This window comes from Oncorhynchus keta, chromosome 23 (genome assembly GCF_023373465.1).
Source record: "Oncorhynchus keta strain PuntledgeMale-10-30-2019 chromosome 23, Oket_V2, whole genome shotgun sequence".
NCBI classification, from domain to species: domain Eukaryota; kingdom Metazoa; phylum Chordata; class Actinopteri; order Salmoniformes; family Salmonidae; genus Oncorhynchus; species Oncorhynchus keta.
Genome location: NC_068443.1, coordinates 26375956 through 26397128, shown reverse-complemented (window position 1 = coordinate 26397128; position 21173 = coordinate 26375956). Strand labels below are relative to the sequence as shown.

General features: G+C 42.2%; 1 protein-coding gene across 1 annotated transcript; it reads right to left on the bottom strand.

The window, feature by feature from the left end:
- Nucleotides 1-13876: 13876 nt before the first annotated feature.
- On the bottom strand, nucleotides 13877-19391 carry cahz (carbonic anhydrase). The gene is made up of 7 exons (XM_035799967.2): nucleotides 19217-19391; nucleotides 18673-18870; nucleotides 17983-18101; nucleotides 17787-17879; nucleotides 17604-17666; nucleotides 17325-17480; nucleotides 13877-14904 (listed from the first exon to the last, which is right to left on the bottom strand). Exons 1-7 carry the CDS (start codon nucleotides 19248-19250, stop codon nucleotides 14785-14787), a joined length of 783 nt encoding a protein of 260 aa, XP_035655860.1. The 5' UTR covers nucleotides 19251-19391; the 3' UTR covers nucleotides 13877-14784.
- Between the last annotated feature and the right edge of the window lie 1782 nt (nucleotides 19392-21173).

The window sequence follows — 21173 nt, the reverse complement described above, 5'->3', positions numbered from 1 at the left end:
TGTAGCTCTTATGTTAGCCTACTGGAATTCTTTGCAGTTTGGATGTTTTTAGTTTAAAAAATCCCCTGCCTAATGGGGAAACCACAGACAGAGCAGACTCAACTTGCCAGGCTGCCATAAATGCTATGAATTGTCTGTCTTACACTTAAACAATGGGGGTGTAAAATATCAGTTTTAGGCTCACTGGAATTCTTTACAATTTAATTGTAAAACCCGACTGCTCAGTTCACTTGCACCAGACAGTAGGTAAACAATTATGGTCCCATCAGGAGAAAAAAAAGTCACCCACCACTTTGGGACCTGGTGTGCCAGCCTAATATTGTAAATGTAAATCTGGTACAGGCCCAAATCCCCATCATTTGCATGAAGAAAAGAAAGAAGGGAAAGAGAATGCAGATCGAATCTGTAGGCTAGCGAGTAAACTCCCACTGCCATCCGTCCTACTTGCAAACATGCAATCATTGGAAAATAAAATTGACGACGTCGTCCCCACAGTGACCGTACATACATATCCCAACCAGAAGCCATGCAACATCCTCATCGAGCTAAAGGCTAGAGCTGCCGCTTTCAAGGAACGGGACACTAACCTGGACTCTTATAAGAAATCTCACTATGCCCTCAGACGAACCATTAAACAAGCAGTGTGTCAATACAGGATTAAGATTGAATCCTACTACACCGGCTCTGACGCTCATTGGATGTGGCAGGGAAAGAGAATGCAGAGAGAATATTTTCCAATGATTGCATTTTCGCAAGTAGGACGGATGGCAGTGGGAGTTTACTCGCTAGCCTACAGATTCTCAGGACGGATGGCAGGGGGAGTTTACTGGCTAGCCTACAGATTCTCAGGACGGATGGCAGTGGGAGTTTACTCGCTAGCCTACAGATTCTCAGGACGGATGGCAGGGGGAGTTTACTCGCTAGCCTACAGATTCTCAGGACGGATGGCAGGGGGAGTTTACTCGCTAGCCTACAGATTCTCAGGACGGATGGCAGGGGGAGTTTACTCGCTAGCCTACAGATTCTCAGAAGGCAGCCCGATCTGCATTCTCTTTTCCTTCTTTCTTCTCTTCTTGCAAATGATGGGGATTTGGGCCTGGTCCCGGGAGAGCAGTATATCCTTCTTGTCGGACTCGTTAAAAGAAAAAGCTTCTTCCAGTTCGTGGTAAGTAATCGCTGTTCTGATGTCCAGAAGTTATTTTTGGTCATAATAGACGGTAGCAGCAACATTATGTGCAAAATAAGTTAAAAAATAGATTACAAACAATGGAAAAAAAATAACAAAATAGCACAATTGGTAAGGAGCATGTAAAACGTTAGCCATCTTCTCCGGCGCCATCTTGACAATGCACCTTTTCCTCTCTACCCTGATTTCATGAGGGCAATAAAGACAGAAACAGCTTGAGAGGCGGAATCTCTATACTATCTCAACTTTCAGTGCTTACTACCCACATGTAACGGTTCTCTTGTGGTGAAGGAGAGTCGGACCAAAATGCAGCGTGTAGATTGCGATCCATGTTTTAATAAACAAACGTAACACGAATCTAAATACAAACACTGCAAAAAACAATAAACGTAACGAAAACCGAAACAGCCTATACTTGTGTACACTAACACATAGACAGGAACAAGGACACTAAGGACAATCACCCACGACAAACTCAAAGAATATGGCTGCCTAAATATGGTTCCCAATCAGAGACAACGATAAACACCTGCTTCTGATTGAGAACCACTCCAGACAGCCATAGACTTTGCTAGATCACCCCACTGGCTACAATCCCAATATATACACACCACATACAAAAACCCATGCCACACCCTGGCCTGACCCAATACATGAAGATAAACACAAAATACTTCGACCAGGGCGTGACACCACAAACTTGAGCCTCAGTTTAGATACAACGGCTCTGACGCTCATTGGATGTGGCAGGGTTTGAAAACTATTACGGATTACAAACATAAACGCAGATGCGAGCTGCCCTGTGACACGAGCCAACCAGACGAGCTAAATGCCTTTTATTTAAAAAAAAATGTGAGGTAAGCAAGACTGAAGCATGCACGAGAGCACCAGCTATTCTGAATGACTGTGTGATAATGCTCTCAGTAGCCGATGTAAGCAAGACCTTTAAACTTTCACAAAATCGCAAGGCCAGATGGGTTACCAGGACATGTACTCAAAGCATGCGCGGACCAACTGGCAAATGTCTTCAATGATATCTTCAACCTCTCCCGGACTGAGTCTGTAATACCTACATGTTTCAAGCAGACCACCATAGTCCCTGTGCCCAAGGAAGTGAAGGTAACCTGCCTAAATGATTACCGCCCCGTAGCACTCATGTGAGTAGCCATATTTAATTTTTATTTACATTTTTTTTATTTCACCTTTATTTAACCAGGTAGGCTAGTTGAGAACAAGTTCTCATTTGCAACTGCAACCTGGCCAAGATAAAGCATAGCAGTGTGAACAGACAACACAGAGTTACACATGGAGTAAACAATTAACAAGTCAATAACACAGTAGAAAAAAGGGGGAGTCTATATACAATGTGTGCAAAAGGCATGAGGTAGGCGAATAATTACAATTTTGCAGATTAGCACTGGAGTGATAAATGATCAGATGGTCATGTACAGGTAGAGATATTGGTGTGCAAAAGAGCAGAAAAGTAAATAAATAAAAACAGTATAAAAACAGTATGGGAATGAGGTAGGTGAAAATGGGTGGGCTATTTACCAATAGACTATGTACAGCAGCAGCGATCGGTTAGCTGCTCAGATAGCTGATGTTTGAAGTTGGTGAGGGAGATAAAAGTCTCCAACTTCAGCGATTTTTGCAATTCGTTCCAGTCACAGGCAGCAGAGTACTGAACGAAAGGCGGCCAAATGAGGTATTGGCTTTAGGGATGATCAGTGAGATACACCTGCTGGAGCGCGTGCTACGGATGGGTGTTGCCATCGTGACCAGTGAACTGAGATAAGGCGGAGCTTTACCTAGCATGGACTTGTAGATGACCTGGAGCCAGTGGGTCTGGCGACGAATATGTAGCGAGGGCCAGCCGACTAGAGCATACAAGTCGCAGTGGTGGGTGGTATAAGGTGCTTTAGTGACAAAATGGATGGCACTGTGATAGACTGCATCCAGTTTGCTGAGTAGAGTGTTGGAAGCCATTTTGTAGATGACCTCGCCAAAGTCGGGGATCGGTAGGATAGTCAGTTTTACTAGGGTAAGCTTGGCGGCGTGAGTGAAGGAGGCTTTGTTGTGGAATAGAAAGCCGACTCTTGATTTGATTTTCGATTGGAGATGTTTGATATGAGTCTGGAAGGAGAGTTTGCAGTCGAGCCAGACACCTAGGTACTTATAGATGTCCACATATTCAAGGTCGGAACCATCCAGGGTGGTGATGCTAGTCGGGCATGCGGGTGCAGGCAGCGATCGGTTGAAAAGCATGCATTTGGTTTTACTAGCGTTTAAGAGCAGTTGGAGGCCACGGAAGGAGTGTTGTATGGCATTGAAGCTCGTTTGGAGGTTAGATAGCACAGTGTCCAATGACGGGCCGAAAGTATATAGAATGGTGTCGTCTGCGTAGAGGTGGATCAGGGAATCGCCCGCAGCAAGAGCAACATCATTGATATATACAGAGAAAAGAGTCGGCCCGAGAATTGAACCCTGTGGCACCCCATAGAGACTGCCAGAGGACCGGACAGCATGCCCTCCGATTTGACACACTGAACTCTGTCTGCAAAGTAATTGGTGAACCAGGCAAGGCAGTCATCCGAAAAACCGAGGCTACTGAGTCTGCCGATAAGAATATGGTGATTGACAGAGTCGAAGGCCTTGGCAAGGTCGATGAAGACGGCTGCACAGTACTGTCTTTTATCGATGGCGGTTATGATATCGTTTAGTACCTTGACTGTGGCTGAGGTGCACCCGTGACCGGCTCGGAAACCAGATTGCACAGCGGAGAAGGTACAGTGGGATTCGAGATGGTCAGTGACCTGTTTGTTGACTTGGCTTTCGAAGACCTTAGATAGGCAGGGCAGGATGGATATAGGTCTGTAACAGTTTGGGTCCAGGGTGTCCCCCATTTGAAGAGGGGGATGACTGCGGCAGCTTTCCAATCCTTGGGGATCTCAGACGATATGAAAGAGAGGTTGAACAGGCTGGTAATAGGGGTTGCGACAATGGCGGCGGATAGTTTCAGAAATAGAGGGTCCAGATTGTCAAGCCCAGCTGATTTGTACGGGTCCAGGTTTTGCAGCTCTTTCAGAACGTCTGCTATCTGGATTTGGGTAAAGGAGAACCTGGAGAGGCTTGGGCGAGGAGCTGCGGGGGGGGGGGCGGAGCTGTTGGCCGAGGTTGGAGTAGCCAGGCGGAAGGCATGGCCAGCCGTTGAGAAATGCTTATTGAAGTTTTCGATAATCATGGATTTATCGGTGGTGACCGTGTTACCTAGCCTCAGTGCAGTGGGCAGCTGGGAGTAGGTGCTCTTGTTCTCCATGGACTTCACAGTGTCCCAGAACATTTTGGAGTTGGAGCTACAGGATGCAAACTTCTGCCTGAAGTAGCTGGCCTTAGCGTTCCTGACTTCCCTGAACAGTTGCATATCGCGGGGACTATTCGATGCTATTGTAGTCCGCCACAGGATGTTTTTGTGCTGGTCGAGGGCAGTCAGGTCTGGAGTGAACCAAGGGCTGTATCTGTTCTTGGTTCTGTATTTTTTGAACGGAGCATGCTTATCTAAAATGGTGAGGAAGTTACTTTTAAAGAATGACCAGGCATCCTTACCTGATGGGATGAGGTCAATGTCCTTCCAGGATACCCGGGCCAGGTCGATTAGAAAGGCCTGCTCACAGAAGTGTTTTAGGGAGCGTTTGACAGTGATGAGGGGTGGTCGTTTGACTGCGGCTCCGTGGGCGGATACAGGCAATGAGGCAGTGATCGCTGAGATCCTGGTTGAAGACAGCGGAGGTGTATTTGGAGGGCCAGTTGGTCAGGATGACGTCTATGAGGGTACCCTTGTTTACAGAGTTAGGGTTGTACCTGGTGGGTTCCTTGATGATTTGTGTGAGATTGAGGGCATCTAGCTTAGATTGTAGGACTGCCGGGGTGTTAAGCATATCCCAGTTTAGGTCACCTAACAGAACAAACTCTGAAGCTAGATGGGGGGGCGATCAATTCACAAATGGTGTCCAGGGCACAGCTGGGAGCTGAGGGGGGTCGGTAGCAGGCGGCAACAGTGAGAGACTTATTTCTGGAGAGAGTAATTTTCAAAATTAGTAGTTCGAACTGTTTGGGTATGGACCTGGAAAGTATGACATTACTTTGCAGGCTATCTCTGCAGTAGACTGCAACTCCCCCCCTTTGGCAGTTCTATCTTGACGGAAGATGTTATAGTTGGGTATGGAAATCTCAGAATTTTTGGTGGCCTTCCTGAGCCAGGATTCAGACACGGCAAGGACATCAGGGTTAGCAGAGTGTGCTAAAGCAGTGAGTAAAACAAACTTAGGGAGGAGGCTTCTGATGTTGACATGCATGAAACCAAGGCTTTTTCGATCACAGAAGTCAACAAATGAGGGTGCCTGGGGACATGCAGGGCCTGGGTTTACCTCCACATTACCCGCGGAGCAGAGAAGGAGTAGTATGAGGGTGTGGCTGAAGTCTATCAAAACTGGTCGCCTAGAGCGTTGGGGACAGAGAATAAGAGGAGCAGGTTTCTGGGCATGGTAGAATATATTCAGGGCATAATGCGCAGACAGGGGTATGGTGGGGTGCGGGTACAGCGGAGGTAAGCCCAGGCACTGGGTGATGATGAGAGAGGTTGTGTCTCTGGACATGCTGGTTGTAATGGGTGAGGTCACCGCATAATATAATAATAATAATAATATATGCCATTTAGCAGACGCTTTTATCCAAAGCGACTTACAGTCATGTGTGCATACATGTGTGGGAGGTGGGACAAAGGAGGTAACAGGGGTATGAAGAGTGGAACTAGGGGCTCCATTGTGAACTAAAACAATGATCACTAAACTGAACAACAGTATACAAGGCATATTGACATATGAGAGAGACATACAGCGAGGCATACAGTAATCACAGGTGTTGAATTGGGAAAGCTAGCTAAAACAGTAGGTGAGACAGCAACAGCTAGTCAGCTAGCGGGAACAAACAGCAGGTAAAATGGCGTTGACTAGGCAACGGGGCCGACAGATAAAACAAACAAGCAGAATGGAGTACCGTGATTAATGGACAGTCCAGCGTGCATCAGCTATGTAGCCAAGAGATCAGTGTCCAGGGGGCAGCGGTGGATGGGCAGGGAAGCTGGACTGGCGAGTGTTATCCAGGTTTAAAAAAAACTAACAATGACTAAATAGCTTGTAGCTAGTTAGCTGGTAAGCGTCTGGAGGTTCTTGAGTGTGTTCTAAAAAATTAAAAATAATAACGATTCCGTATCACAATGGGTGAGGCAGGTTTCCGGAACGTATAAACAATTTAAAAATCAAAAAGGGATAGAAAGTAAATATGGGTCCAGAGAGTGTTTGGGACGCGGCGATTCAGACGGTTAGCGGGCCTGTGCTAACATGCTAACAGTTCGTAGGCCCAGGCTAGACAGGGCAGCAGGGGTGTGCTACAGGTGCTCTGACCGGGCTAGCTTCAAGCTAAGTGGGTGGAAACGCTAGCCAGGGGTAATCATCCGGGGTTGCAGTTTAGCTAGATAGCTAGTTGTGAAGATCCAGCTGAAAAATGTTCCGTTTGCGGTGGGAATCCGGGGATGAAAAATAAATAGGTCCGTTATGCTCTGGTTAGAGTCGCGTTGTTCGAACTGGCGAGAGCTTTCCGGGCTAAAGGTTAGCTGATGACCGGTTAGCTGAAGACCGCTAGCATAGCTGGTGGATTAGCTGGCTAGCTTCAGTTGAGGGGTTTCGGTTCCGAAGTAAATATAAATACTTTAGGAAAAATAGCTACATTGGGTGAGGCGGGTTGCAGGAGAGTATTTGGTAGCTTAGATTTAGCAAAATGTTTTTAAAGAGGTATGCAAAGAAAAATATGTAAAAAAACTAAAAAGACGCGATATATACAGGGGACAGGACGACAAGGCGACTTACTGCTACGCCATCTTGGAAATATAGTGCTTTGAAAGGCTGGTCATGGCTCACATCAACAGCGTCCTCCCGGATACCCTAGACCCACTCTAATTCGCATACCACCCCAACAGATCCACAGATGATGCAATCTCAATCGCACTCCACACTGCCCTTTCCCACCTGGACAAAAGGAACACCTATGTGAGAATGCTGTTCATTGACTACAGCTCAGCGTTCAACACCATAGTGCCCTCGAAGCTCATGCCTAAGCTAAGGACCCTCCCTCTGCAACTGGATCCTGAATTTCCTGACGGGCCACCCCCAGGTGGTAAGGGTAGGCAACAACATGTCTGCCACACTGATGCTCAACACAGGGGCCCCTCAGGGGTATGTACATATTCCCCTCCTGTACTCCCTGTTCACCCATGACTGCATGGCCAGACACGACTCCAACACCATCATTAAGTTTGCTGATGACACAACAGTGGTAGGCCTGATCACCAACAATGATGAGACAGCCTATAGGGAGGAGGTCAGAGACCTGGCCAGGACAACAACCTCTCCCTCAATGTGAGCAATACAACGGAGCTGATTGTGGACTAACGGAAGAGGCGGGCCGATCATGCCCCTATTAATATCGACGCAGATGTAGTGGAGCAGGTCAAGAGTTTCAAGTTCCTTGATGTTCACAATACCAACTAATTATCATGGTCCAAACACTCCTGCATCCAGGACCTATATAATAGGAGGTGTCAGAGGGAAGCCCATAAAATTGCCAGAGACTCCAGTCACCAAAGTCATAGACTGTTTTCTCTGCTACCGCACGGCAAGCGGTACAGGAGGGCCACTTTAGGACCAAAAGGCTCCTTAACAGCTTCTACCCCCAAGCCATAAGACTGCTGGACAATTAATCAAATGGCCACCAGACTACTACATTGACCCCCTACGCGCTATTCATTATCTATGCATAGTCACTTCACCCCTACCTACTGTACATGTACAAATTACCTCAACTAACCTGTATCCCCGCATACTGACTCAGTACCGGTACCTCCTGTATATAGCCTCGTTATTGTTTACTTTTTATTATTTTGTATTATTTTATATTTAGTTTATTTGGTAAATATTTGCTTAACTCTTCTTGAACTGCACTGTTGGTTAGGGCTTAGATCCCACTACCGGGATCGATATGACAACAGCCAGTGAAAGTGCAGGGCACCAAATTCAAAAATCAGAGATCTCATAATTAAAATTTCTCAAACATACAAGTATTTTACACCATTTGAAAGAACCCACTACATAAATAGTCATATTAAACATTCATGAAAATACAAGTGTCTCACATGATTCGAAAGCCTAGAATCTTGCTAATCCAACTGCGTTGTCAGATTTTAAAAAGGATTTACTGCGAAAGAATACGACGCGATTATCTGAGGATAGAGCCCCATAAAAAACAACTATTTCAACCAGCACAGGCGTAACAAAATAACAAACTGCAATGAATGGTATTTTGTTGAGGGGAGGGCAGGCCCACAACAATGGCCAAAGTGAAATGGAGACAGTAGATACAGCTGGTCTGTTGTAATATAATAGAGACAGTAGATCTAGCTGAAATGTCATAATATAAAATAGACAGTAGATCTAGCTGGTCTGTCATAATATAAATGAGACTGTAGATCTAGCAAGTCTATAATAATATATTCAACATTATGTTCCCTGTACTCTATAGATATCTGTTTATCATACCTGTTGATACAGGGCTCATATGTGAAACATTTTCTTTCACAGTGACACGGACTCCGAATGGGAGCCCCCAGTTCCAAGGTGTCCATCCCCCACTGAAGCTGGTTCATCCAGATCCTGCCAGAAGTGGTGTTCATCTGCCCAAATCTATTTCTACAGGCATGGATGTGCCTCAGAGCCAAAAGGGCACAGCATGGAGGTGTTGCTGTGTTCTTTGCTAAATGAAGTCCCCCATTACCTGCACCACATGCTTGGTGACCCTCTGCTTTACAGCAGAAAGAGACTGCTATGGCACCTGGCATCAGCAGCACACTATTGAATAGAGGACTGAGGGTCTTCCAAATATTGAAAGTGTTATTTTATAAATGTATATATTTTTTTCATGTTTTTTCTCCATTTTTTGGGGGGGTGGGTGTGTTAGAATACCATTTTGGTATTTTGTATATAGTTATTCCATTCAAAATGTATAACTTCACCAATTTGGCCACTTGGGTACATTTGGGCAACTTGTGTGGGACACCTGGGTGACTTCATGATAAATGTCATGTAGCACACTCATTTTGAAAGTTATCATTCTGAAACTTTGCACAAGTACTGTTGCCCTCTTATGTGTTTCACTGAAATTGCCCCCATCATTCTATCTGAATGTTTGTGTTGTCTTGTTCATTTTAAAAATGATGATACAACAATAAAAATGAAAAAAACGTATGTTTTTTTCATTGTATTATCTAAACCAGATCTATTGTGTTATATTCTCCTACATTCAATTCACATTTACACAAACGTCAGAGTGTTGTCAAATTTCAAATTAAATCAAGAATATGCATATCCTTGGTTCTGAGCCTGAGCTACAGGCAGTTAGATTTGGGTATGTCTTCAGGCGGAAATTGTAAAAAGGTGTGGGTAGCTGTAAGAGGTTAATCCCACCACAGTGACCGATTTCAAAAAGGCTTTACGACGAAAGCACACCAAACGATTATGTTAGGTCAGTACCTAGTCACAGAAAAACACAGCCATTTTTCCAGCCAAAAAGAGGAGTCACAAAAAGCAGAAATAGAGATAAAATGACACACTAACCTTTGCTGATCTTCATCAGATGACACTCATAGGACTTCATGTTACACAATACATGTATGTTTTGTTCAATAAAGTTCATATTTATATCTAAAAATCTCAGTTTACATTGGCGCTGTCAGAGTCGTGTGTATAGGTGGCAGGGAAGTCAGGTGCAGGATAATCAAACTGAGTCTAATGGAGTATTTAATAACAAATAAACTAAACATACTCCAAACATTAAATGTAACAATAAACAAAGTGGGTACGACGACCCGTCGCACACCACTACAAAAACACCAGAACACTGAAAAACAAACAATCTCTGACAAAGACATGAGGAGAAACAGAGGGTTAAATACACAACAGGTAATGAATGGGATTGAAACCAGGTGTGTAGGAAGACAAGACAAAACCAATGGAAAATGAAAAATGGATCAATGATGGCTAGAAGACCGGTGACGTCGACAGCCGAGTACCGCCCGAACAAGGAGAGGCTTCGACTTCGGCAGGCGCATTACGTTCAGTAATTTTGGTGATTTTGCAGAGAGCCACATCAATTTACAGAAATACTCATCATAAATGTTGATGAAAATACAAGTGTTATGAATGGAACTTTAGATAAACTTCTCCTTAATGCAACCTCTGTATCGGATTTCAAAAAAGCTTTTCCCGAAAAAGCACACCATGCTTTTTCTGAGTACGGCGCTCAGACACAAAAACAAGCCATACAGATATCCGCCATGTTGTGGAGTCAGTGAAAGTCATAAATAGCTTTATAAATATTCACTTACCTTTGATGATCTTCGTCAGAATGCACTCCCAGGAATCCCAATCTTCAATAATGTTTCAACCGGAGAATTCCTTTTGTCTTTAGAAATGCAATGGAACGTAGCTACCTCTCACGGAAGCACACCTGATTGAGCTCATGGCACTCTGCCAGACACCTGACTCAATCAGCTCTCATTCCCCCCTCCTTCACAGTAGAAGCCTCAAACAAGGTACTAAAGACTGTTGACATCTATTGGAAGCCTTAGGAAGTGCAATCGGACCAAATTTACACTGTATCTCGGATAGGCAAAGAGTTGAAAAACTACAAACCTCAGATTTCCCACTTCCTGGTTGGATTTTTTTCTCAGGTTTTTGCCTGCCATATGAGTTATGTTATACTCACAGACATCATTCAAACAGTTTTAGAAACTTCAGAGTGTTTATATCCAAATCATATACTAATACAAATTATATACTTATATAATTATATAATTAATTATATTATTATTATAATTATATACATTTATTATATTAATTATTATATTATATATACAAAATTATATACTAATAATATGCATATATTAGCAACTGGGCCTGAGTAGCAGGCAGTTTACTCTGGGCACCTTATTCATCCAAGCTACTCAATACTGCCACCCAGACATAACAAGTTTTTAAGGGCTTCACGTTAAGGTCTACACTTGTATTCGGCACAAGTGACAAATAATGTTTGATTTGAAAACCTTGAAATCTCTTTTTATCTGCCAATTCCTATTTTAGGTTCTGCATTCACACTTACCCAATTTTCTCATTTTATCCATACTGTCTGACACTCTTCTATCTCTTGATTTCAAATATATTCTCTACGCTTTATTCTCTCAATGATTCCATTTACTCTCTCTCCTCTATTCCTTCTATTCCCCCCCTCCTCCTCCCTTCCCCAACACCACTCCTCTTATCTCTACATTTCTGTTCTCTGGGAAGCATTCTCATCCTCATTCCTCTACACAGAGACAGATTTAATTTCACCAGCTCGAATGTTGTAAACGAATCAATGTGGAGACAGGTACATTACTAGTAATAAACCATGATGCAATTGGTGCACACAGATCATTTCCGTTATGGACGGTCAAAAATAATTTGTATATTCATTGCATATATTATTTTGTTGTGGTTGTACCAGTCAAAAATGTGGACACACCTACTCATTCAAGGGTTTTTCTTTATTCTTACAATTTTCTATATTGTAAAATAAAAGTGAATCAAATCAAATCTAATCACATTTATTTATATAGCCTTTCGTACATCAGCTGATATCTCAAAGTGCTGTACAGAAACCCAGCCTAAAACACCAAACAGCACGCAATGAAGCACGTTGGCTAGGAAAAACTCCCTAGAAAGGCCAAAACCAAGGAAGAAACCTAGAGAGGAACCAGGCTATGAGGGGTGGCCAGTCCTCTTCTGGCTGTGCCGGGTGGAGATTATAACAGAACATGGCCAAGATGTTCAAATGTTCATAAATGACCAGCATTGTCAAATAATAGGTCTGGGACAGGTAGCATATCAAAACTATGAAATACCACATGTGGAATCATGTATTAAGCAAAAAAGTGTTCAATAAATCAAAATATATTTTATATTTGATATTCTTCAAAGTAGCCACCATTTGCCTTGATGACAGCTTTGCACACTCTTGGCATTATACAGCTTTACCTGGAATGCTTTTCCAACAATCGTGAAGTTCTTTCGTGAAGTTCGTGAAGTTTTTTTTTCTTTTTGGTATCCTTTAGTAGTGGTTTCTTTGCAGCAATATGACCATTGAAGCCTGATTCACGCAGTCTCCTCTGAACAGTTGATGTTGAGATGTGTATGTTACTTGAACTCTGTGAAGCATTTATTTGGGCTGCAAGTTAACTTGCAGTTAACTCTAATGAACTTATCTTCTGCAGCAGAGGTAACTCTGGGTCTTCCTTTCCTGTGGCGGTCCTCATGAGAGCTAGTTTCAAAGTTCTTGACATTTTCTGTATTGACTGACCTTCATGTCTTAAAGTAATGATGGACTGTAATTTCTCTTTGCTTATTTGAGCTGTTCTTGCCATAATATGGGCTTGATCTTTTACCAAATCGGTTATCTTCTGTGTACCAACCATACCTTGACACAACACAATTGATTGGCTCAAATGCATTAAGAAGGAAAGACATTTCGCAAATTAACTTTTAACAAGGCACACCTGTTAATTGAAATGCATTCTAGATGACTACCTCATGAAGCTGGTTGAGAGAATGTCAAGAGTGTGCAAAGCTGTCATCAGGGCAAAGGGTGGCTACTTTGAAGAATCTCAAATATAAAATATATTTTGATTTGTTTAACACTTTTTTGGTTACTACATGATTCCATATGTGTAATTTCATAGTTATGATGTCTTCACTATTATTCTACAATGCAGAAAATAGTACAAATAAAGAAAAACTCTTGAATGAGTAGGTGTGTCCAAACTTTTGACTGGTACTGTAATTATTAACTGATATTGAATTACCAACCTGAAACTTGGTCTCAAAAATGATTTACAGAAATGGCGTTACCAGAGCTCCACAATCTTAAAGTGGGCTTTTGCACCTTCCATCAGAGCATGGATGGGGCGATGAGCTGACTGTACCTATAATGATCCAGAGAAATTCACTGACAAAGGGTGCCTGCCTGGCAAAGGCACCCACAAACACAGAACGGCTTACATAAGCATGAACATAGACAACAAGCAATCAGCCATGACTCAAAGCAGTAATGAGATGTGAACTGGCATCCAACTCTTCTGTCATCGCTGCGGCAGTGGCAGACAAAGAAGTGTTTACTTCTTTTCCTTTTTTCTTTCCTTCGAATTTGAGTTTGACTATAACCCTCACTCGGACAGTATTGACGTAAAATACAAAAGAACAGAGGAAATAGTCATTATATAGGTCTCTTATTGACATAAAGGCATTCATTTTGAAGTGAATGTTGTTTGTACCACACAACTTGATTGATGAACCAAAGGTAAATAGTCCCATGTTAAGGGCACATGACTGCAAAAGAGACCTGCTATCTGTACTTAAAATAGGGATGTCTGACCATCAACAGTGGGGTCTCTGTCTCCCTATCTGGATAAGGCTGATCCCACACAGCTTACATTTCTGTAGTGTGGTCATTCAATATATCTAAAATATTGCAAATAAACACAGGATGCACATGTAGGTACAGGTATGCCATTTATTTCACTGCTCAAATTCCCATCCATCAAATTTGACATGAACGAATCACACAAACCTTACATTCCCATTTTTACAATAATTATACGCAAGGCTTAAAAATCATTCCAGGTATTTCCAAAAACATTTAAAACATACTTCAAGATTTAATTTTTCAAGATAACATTTATTTAAAAAAAAATAAAACACACATTACTCTAGTCCTTCAGTCAATGATTTCTTTCAATGGATGGACTTGGATGATATGACATCTCACACAACATCTTCTTTCACTCTCATGATTTTAAGACACAATGTTAATGCACTGGGGTAGGTAGTAAGTTATGAGTCTTTAAAAAAATAATCACTTGAATTGGATCTCTTCTTTTCAGTATTGACCTGTAATCTAAAGTAAAAACACTGATGACGATTTAGAGACACAATCCAAAAATGGAAGGCATGTAAATTCAAGATTCCATCTCTCCTTGTGCGTATTGAGAGTAGAAGCCCAGTAGTATTATACTATAAAAGGCCTCTATCTCTGACTGGCTGACTGACTGAGTCAGTCGTCTGTTATTGCAGTGACAGGCAGCTAAATGACGTTAATCTGGGGTGATCCTGAGGTTTATCGTCAGGGATTACAGGAGGGGCAGGCAGGCCAGGCGTATAAAGTGCTGTCCATCCATATCGGCGCAATAATCTCATCTACACTGGCTCTTGTTATTAAACTGCATTGGTTTAGGTTTAGGTTTCCTTTCTGTTTTCTGATTACTGATTGTATTGTCTATAGGGTTAACAATCTGCAGATTCTGATAGCAATGCATATAAAATGGCACACAATATATATATAATCTAGGGGAAAGGTTGGGGATCGGCAATTGTGGGATGGGGGATGGCGTGATGCATAGCTGTTTACTTGAAGGACCGGCGGACCTTGCGTCCCTTGAGAGGCTGAGGGGGCCGGTAGTTGTCCTGCATGCAGCAAGGTGCCTCTCCATCACCACTGAACATTAAGCTGCGGAATTTACCCATCTGTCAGGAGACAGAGAGAGAGAGAGAGAGAGAGAGAGAGAGAGAGAGAGAGAGAGATAAAGAGAGAGAGAAAGAGAGAAAGAGAGAGTGAGAGAGACAGAGAGAGAGAGAGAGAGACAGAGAGACCAAAAATAGAATGGTTAGAATCATAGTGTCTCGGTGCAACTGTGGTCTGTGGCTCATGTTAAAGGAGTGTCTGTGACCTACTGTGTTCCAGTATTTACATCCCATATTTAGATCACTCAATGAGCAGGATGTGAACTGTTATCCCTAAAGCAATACCAATTTAGTACCAATGTTAATATAGAGGTCTAACTGATCATAATGTAGAGTGAAGTTTTAAATGAATTAATATAGAGAGTACAGGACACAATCAGAGAGAGGAGAAGGTAATGGTGTGTGCAACAACACAGGCGTGTAGCGGGTGCATACCTCTCTGGTCAGTAATTCACCTGAGCCTCGTTGTAAACCATGTGGTTCTCGCATTGTCCTGCACAGCCACATGCAATGGCATAAGAACAACCCCCCACAATACCCACAATTGGGAGCAATGGCTCCCCATCAACATCGATGGTCAGCCATAAGCAAGCATAGAGAGTGTAAATGACTGTTGCTATAATAAGCATGAAACATGTCTTCTCTAATTTACTATTAATATGCATGACCGGCTCCATCATTTCAGTGATCTTTAGACATTCAAGACGCTGTACAGTCTTATTTCCAAAGTTCAAAATAGGTTTAGAGTAACAGTATCAATTGACACACTGTTCAACTTAGTTCTCATATTTAACGTGAGAACTGAAACACTTCATTTCCTTCATTCTATAATCTCACAATCTGCAAAAGAACAACCACAAAGGCTTTCTGAGGTTGCTAACACTCACAGATCTATACATGGGTCCTACTGCATGTAGGTGAAAGGCTTTTCCAACACAACATTGCATCAGTTCTCAGTCAGAACAGTAAACTCTCTCCACCCACTTTATTGCTGCCTTGCACTACTGCTTAACTTATCTTAACAATGCATATGGTTGGAGGTAGCCCTCCCTAAATTGACACTTTCTTTTCGTCATGACATATAGGGGACAGTGCCTTCGACTGCAGCTTTCACTAAACAAGCATCCTTGGGGTCCCATTTAAACGCTGGCTGGTGAAATTGGACTCGGGGATTTGATATCCCCAAAGGCTCAGCATGGAAAATCAATAATAAGGGGATGTGTCAGCTGTGTACAGTAGCTTATAATAGCTATGTACTGTTGTTTGTGTACGTTTGGTTGTTATTTTATGGTAGGACAAATCATTTTCTGTGTGAATTATTTACAGACAGTCACAGAAACTTCTGAGACAACATAGAGAAATAAAAACGTATTTAGTCCATGACCTATACTTAAGTAACAAGAACGTTTCCCAGGACATAGACATATCTGGTATTGACAGATATCTTAAATTCTTGTTAATCTAACTGCACTAATTTACAGTAGCTATTACAGTGAAAGAATGCCATGCTATTGCTTGAGGAGAGTGCACAGTTATGAACTTGAAAAGGTATTAATAAACTAATTAGGCACATTTGGGCAGTCTTGATACAAAGTTTTGAACAGAAATGCAATGGTTAATTGGATCAGTCTAAAACGTTGCACATACACTGCAAAATATAAATTGCGCCTGGGCTGGAATAATACATTATAGCCTTTCTCTTGCATTTCAAAGATGATGGCAAAAAAAACATGTTTTTTTCTTTGTATTATCTTTTACCAGATCTAACGTGTTGTATTGTCCTACATTAATTTCACATTACCACAAAATGCAAAGTGTTTCCTTTCAAATGGTATCAAGATTATGCATATCCTTGCTTCAGGTCCTGAGCTACAGGCAGTTAGATTTGGGTATGTAATTTTAGGCGAAAAAGTGAAGAAAAGGGGGCGGATCCAAAAGAGGTTAATGTGGGTGTAGGCTGCTTTCGTTGGAAGAGACAAGCTTCCCAAATATGATACTAGCAGGAGTTACTAAATAAGCGTTATGGGCCACTCAGATAATGTAATCTAAAGTGACAGGCAACAGTCTTGACCCTCCCTGTTTTGAGTGAATGGCTGAAACTTCTACTAAAAAACGTGGTTGGTACTTGCTTGGTAAACACAAACTTTGTAGCAATGCTCACCAAGACTAGATGGAAAGCAGAAACCTACTGTACCCACAAACATGTCATTTCTACTGTATTCTACTGCCAAGAAAGCATTTTATTTTTAGTACCCGCACATACAGTACTTCTAGCTTCATAAAAATTGTATTATTTTCCAAAAGATGTCCTATAACGTCTGACCTCAAACTGACCTCTTTCAATTAACTGGGCCTGATGAAACTGATTAGTGAAAGGAGAACACATTTCCTTGTTATGAAGATACTGTATAAAATGATTGTACCTGGGTAGGGCTGACACTGATTGGTTCCTTCAGGACGATCCAGGTGACACTCTCCAGCAGAGGGGGAGTGGTCAGGGAGCCATCATATGTCCAGTAGTCCAGTGAGCAAGGCAACAGAGTTTTGGCATCAAAGTTGGAAAATGTAGTTTGCTTTCCCTAAAGAACGCACAAATTGTGATTGAATACACAATAAATCAACAAAGTCTTACTTCAACATTCCCAACCAATTCTAGTCGAGGCAAGATTTCTAAATACCATTTAAGATCAATTTGATTTCACCTTTGATTTGATGGCCCCCAGAGCATCGAGAACCTTCTGCAGTCTGGGGTTTGCAGCACCAATCTATAAAGAAACAAGAATTCACACAGCCATCCAAGGGAATCAGGCTACTTTCAGAATGCACTTAGAGGGAAACAAATAAACAGTGTATGAACAAACATATAAATCATATTAGATCTGCACCTTCAGAAACACTCCAACCACAGCGAGTCCATCGGGTTCACTAGCGGCCTCGCCAAAGCTAGGGTACTTGGTGTTCCAGTGCACCAGATGGAGCTTGAAAAAACAAAGTCAGGTTTAACTCAGGTAGCCAATGAAAAGTCTGATCTGAATCCATAGGGCTTGTCCCGTTGCATAATCTAGGTCTAGGACTGCCTACCTCACAGGGGAACTTGATTCCATTGACGGTGTGCTCAGAGCCCCTGTCGTCACTGGCGCCCCAGTGGAAGTGGAACTGCTTCAGCCTGTATATGCCGGTGATGGGGCCTCCGGTCAGTGCTGTGGATAGGAACACGCACACACAAACTTTTAATGTTGCTTTTCAAAATGAACTACGTTTATGAGCATCTGCGTGTGTCCAAATGCAGTCAAATGACATGATTACTGCCATCACGTAATGATAGGGTAGGGTAGGAAACATTCATGTTTAACAATGTAGTCTGCAGATTGATGTGCTTGCTCCCAGCACCACAACAAAAGACAACGACCTGACAACTAGCGTACTTCAGCCCAACGATAGTAAAACCTTCAGAATGAACACCTACCAGCCTGCTCTAACGTCACCTATCATCAATGTTATCTACTGTACAGCAGCCTATGTGCACAATGGACAAAGACAGTGCATCAAGGAAATTAATTCACCACTGTGTTTGATATTTGTTTTAAGCAAAGCCACTGAAGTTAACATGTAACCAGTTTGCCGCAACACTCGTTCTCTTGTTGACGCTTCCCCTTTCTATTTCACTCCTCCCTTTACTAAATGCTCAGCTCAGAACCTATGTGAGAAATGGAGATGATAATGTATTGACATATTAGCTGTATATCATTATATATTAATTAAAAGGCTTACTTGAACTGTCAACATCATCCACAAAGCCAACTTGGAAGGAATGGCCATTGTTCAGAATGTCTGTGGAGTTGGATGGGTTATAGTTCAGTTTGAGGGGCTTCAAGGTAGAATCGTAGGAGGTTTGACCAGGAATGATATCAATAGGAGACTGCCTGGGTCCATTAGCAACAGGAAAGCCATCACACCACTTGTCAGGTCCTATGATGGAAAAAGACCACGGGACAGAGTCAAACAGAACAAAAACACAAATGTATCATATTCACTCTATTCCAAACAGTCCGGTGATATCTGTGTTCTCACAGATACATGTATAAATGTATGATAATAACCTAATAATGTAGGGCTAATTATGCATTCCTTAACAGTAGCATATCAGAAAATATTAACACTTATTTACAGAAGTTATTTTGATCCGATAAGAAATGTAGTGAGTTATTCATGCAACAAAATCACGCAACTGTTGAAATGTACAGTTTCAACTAGTAGTTCCAAAAGTGGAGTCAGCATCAGATGACAATGTAGAATAGATTCTAGAATGCCTCACCATCAGATGGTCCATATCCCCAGCTGTGAGACATGATTATTGACTTGTGTTCCTATGCGAATATAATCCCTTTCAATTGTAAAACCAAGATACAAGGATCCAGTTTGTGCTAACCTTGAAATAACAATTGTCAGGGTTTATATAGACTTCCCCTCCTGACCGTAGCGGCCTACATCAAGTGGGTGGGTTTGGCCTCTTGGTTTTAGCGCAGTCCAGTCATCACAGCAGGAGGTGTTCAAGCACCCATCAATAGACGATCCGAGTCACACCTCCATGTTCATATGGTCCCATTCACTGTGGAGCGCATCGCTCTATCGGTCGACCTTCTATCCGGTGGTGAGAATGAAGCAGACCCTGCTGAGAGCTCCAAAACGTGTGCATTCCAGACAATATAGTCTTGCCAGAAGATTTGGCGTTCGTAGACTAACATTACACACATGTTAGGTACGGTTTCTTCACCATGGTGTCCCTTAACGTTTTATAGTGACATCCCGAAATATATGTTTTTTTCTTCTGAGAGCAAGGCATGCCAGATTCACTGACCTTGGGTTCTTCCAACGTAGCCTGCGTCTGTAGTAGAAGTAGGCTACTGTATAGCATGTGTGATGTGCAAATGGAAACTGTGTTTCGTTCTAGGAACAGAATGGACAAGAATGGACAAGAAGGAAAGCAAGGATACAAATCCAAACGTGATGCATTGTAGGCTATATTTTTCCTTGAACTGCCCATGTCACTTTGCAGCCTGCGTCAGCGTAAAAACCTAATATTTTAAACGCAATCGCCCCTTCCTCTCGATTGCATAATTTTAAAGGGGCCACGACAATAGACTGCACTGTGCTGTTAGTCACCAGCAGGGTAGTACAGCTGACTAGATTTGCCCAGATTGCATGAATAAATAGGAAAAGCGTTTTATTATGCACCGACCAGTTTATTGGTCACTTTAGGCTAATAAGAGATGTGGTTTGGAATGAGTGGATTTAAATCAAACATGTGCTGATGAATTATGGATTACATTTTGTTGCTAATGTGATGCATAGTTTTTGGTAATACAAAATATTCCTTAGAATTCTATTTTTCAAGGTTTGGATATTTAATTCATTAATGGATGTGGATAATGGCATAAAGCAAACTGCTACAAGTCCAAGAAAATGCTATGTGCATCTGCTTCCATCTACTGGTACAATGAAGAAAGCTAACACAGACATTTACATTTTTTTAAATTTTACCAGGCAAGTCAGTTAAGAACAAATTCTTATTTTCAATGACGGCCTAGGAACAGTGGGTTAACTGCCTGTTCAGGGGCAGGATGACAGATTTGTACCTTGTCAGCTCGGGGATTCGAACTTGCAACCTTTCGGTTACTAGTCCAACGCTCTAAACACTAGGCTACCCTGCCGCTTGCATCTACTGGTACAATGAAGAAAGCTAACACAGACATTTGCTTCCATCTACTGGTACAATGAAGGAAGCTAACACAGACATTTGCTTCAATCTACTGGTACAATGAAGAAAGCTAACACAGTCATTTGCTTCCGTCTACTGGTACAATGAAGGAAGCTAACACAGACATTTGCTTCCATCTACTGGTACAATGAAGGAAGCTAACACAGACATTTGCTTCCATCTACTGGTACAATGAAGAAAGCTAACACAGACATTTGCTTCCATCTACTGGTACAATGAAGGAAGCTGACACAGACATTTGCTTCCATCTACTGGTACAATGAAGGAAGCTAACACAGACATTTGCTTCCATCTACTGGTACAATGAAGGAAGCTGACACAGACATTTGCTTCCATCTACTGGTACAATGAAGGAAGCTAACACAGACATTTGCTTCCATCTACTGGTACAATGAAGGAAGCTAACACAGACATTTGCTTTCATCTACTGGTACAATGAAGAAAGCTTACACAGACATTTGCTTCCATCTACTGGTACAATGAAGGAAGCTGA

Bases quoted from the DNA above. Each gene is read 5' to 3' on its own strand.
- cahz (XM_035799967.2), bottom strand. From the start codon at position 19,250: ATGTCTCACAGCTGGGGATATGGACCATCTGATG. The intron at 17,880-17,982 runs GTAGGCAGTCCT...TGTTTTTTCAAG, and splicing joins GAATCAAGTTCCCCTGTGAG to CTCCATCTGGTGCACTGGAA. The intron at 17,667-17,786 runs GTGCAGATCTAA...GTTTCTTTATAG, and splicing joins TGGTTGGAGTGTTTCTGAAG to ATTGGTGCTGCAAACCCCAG.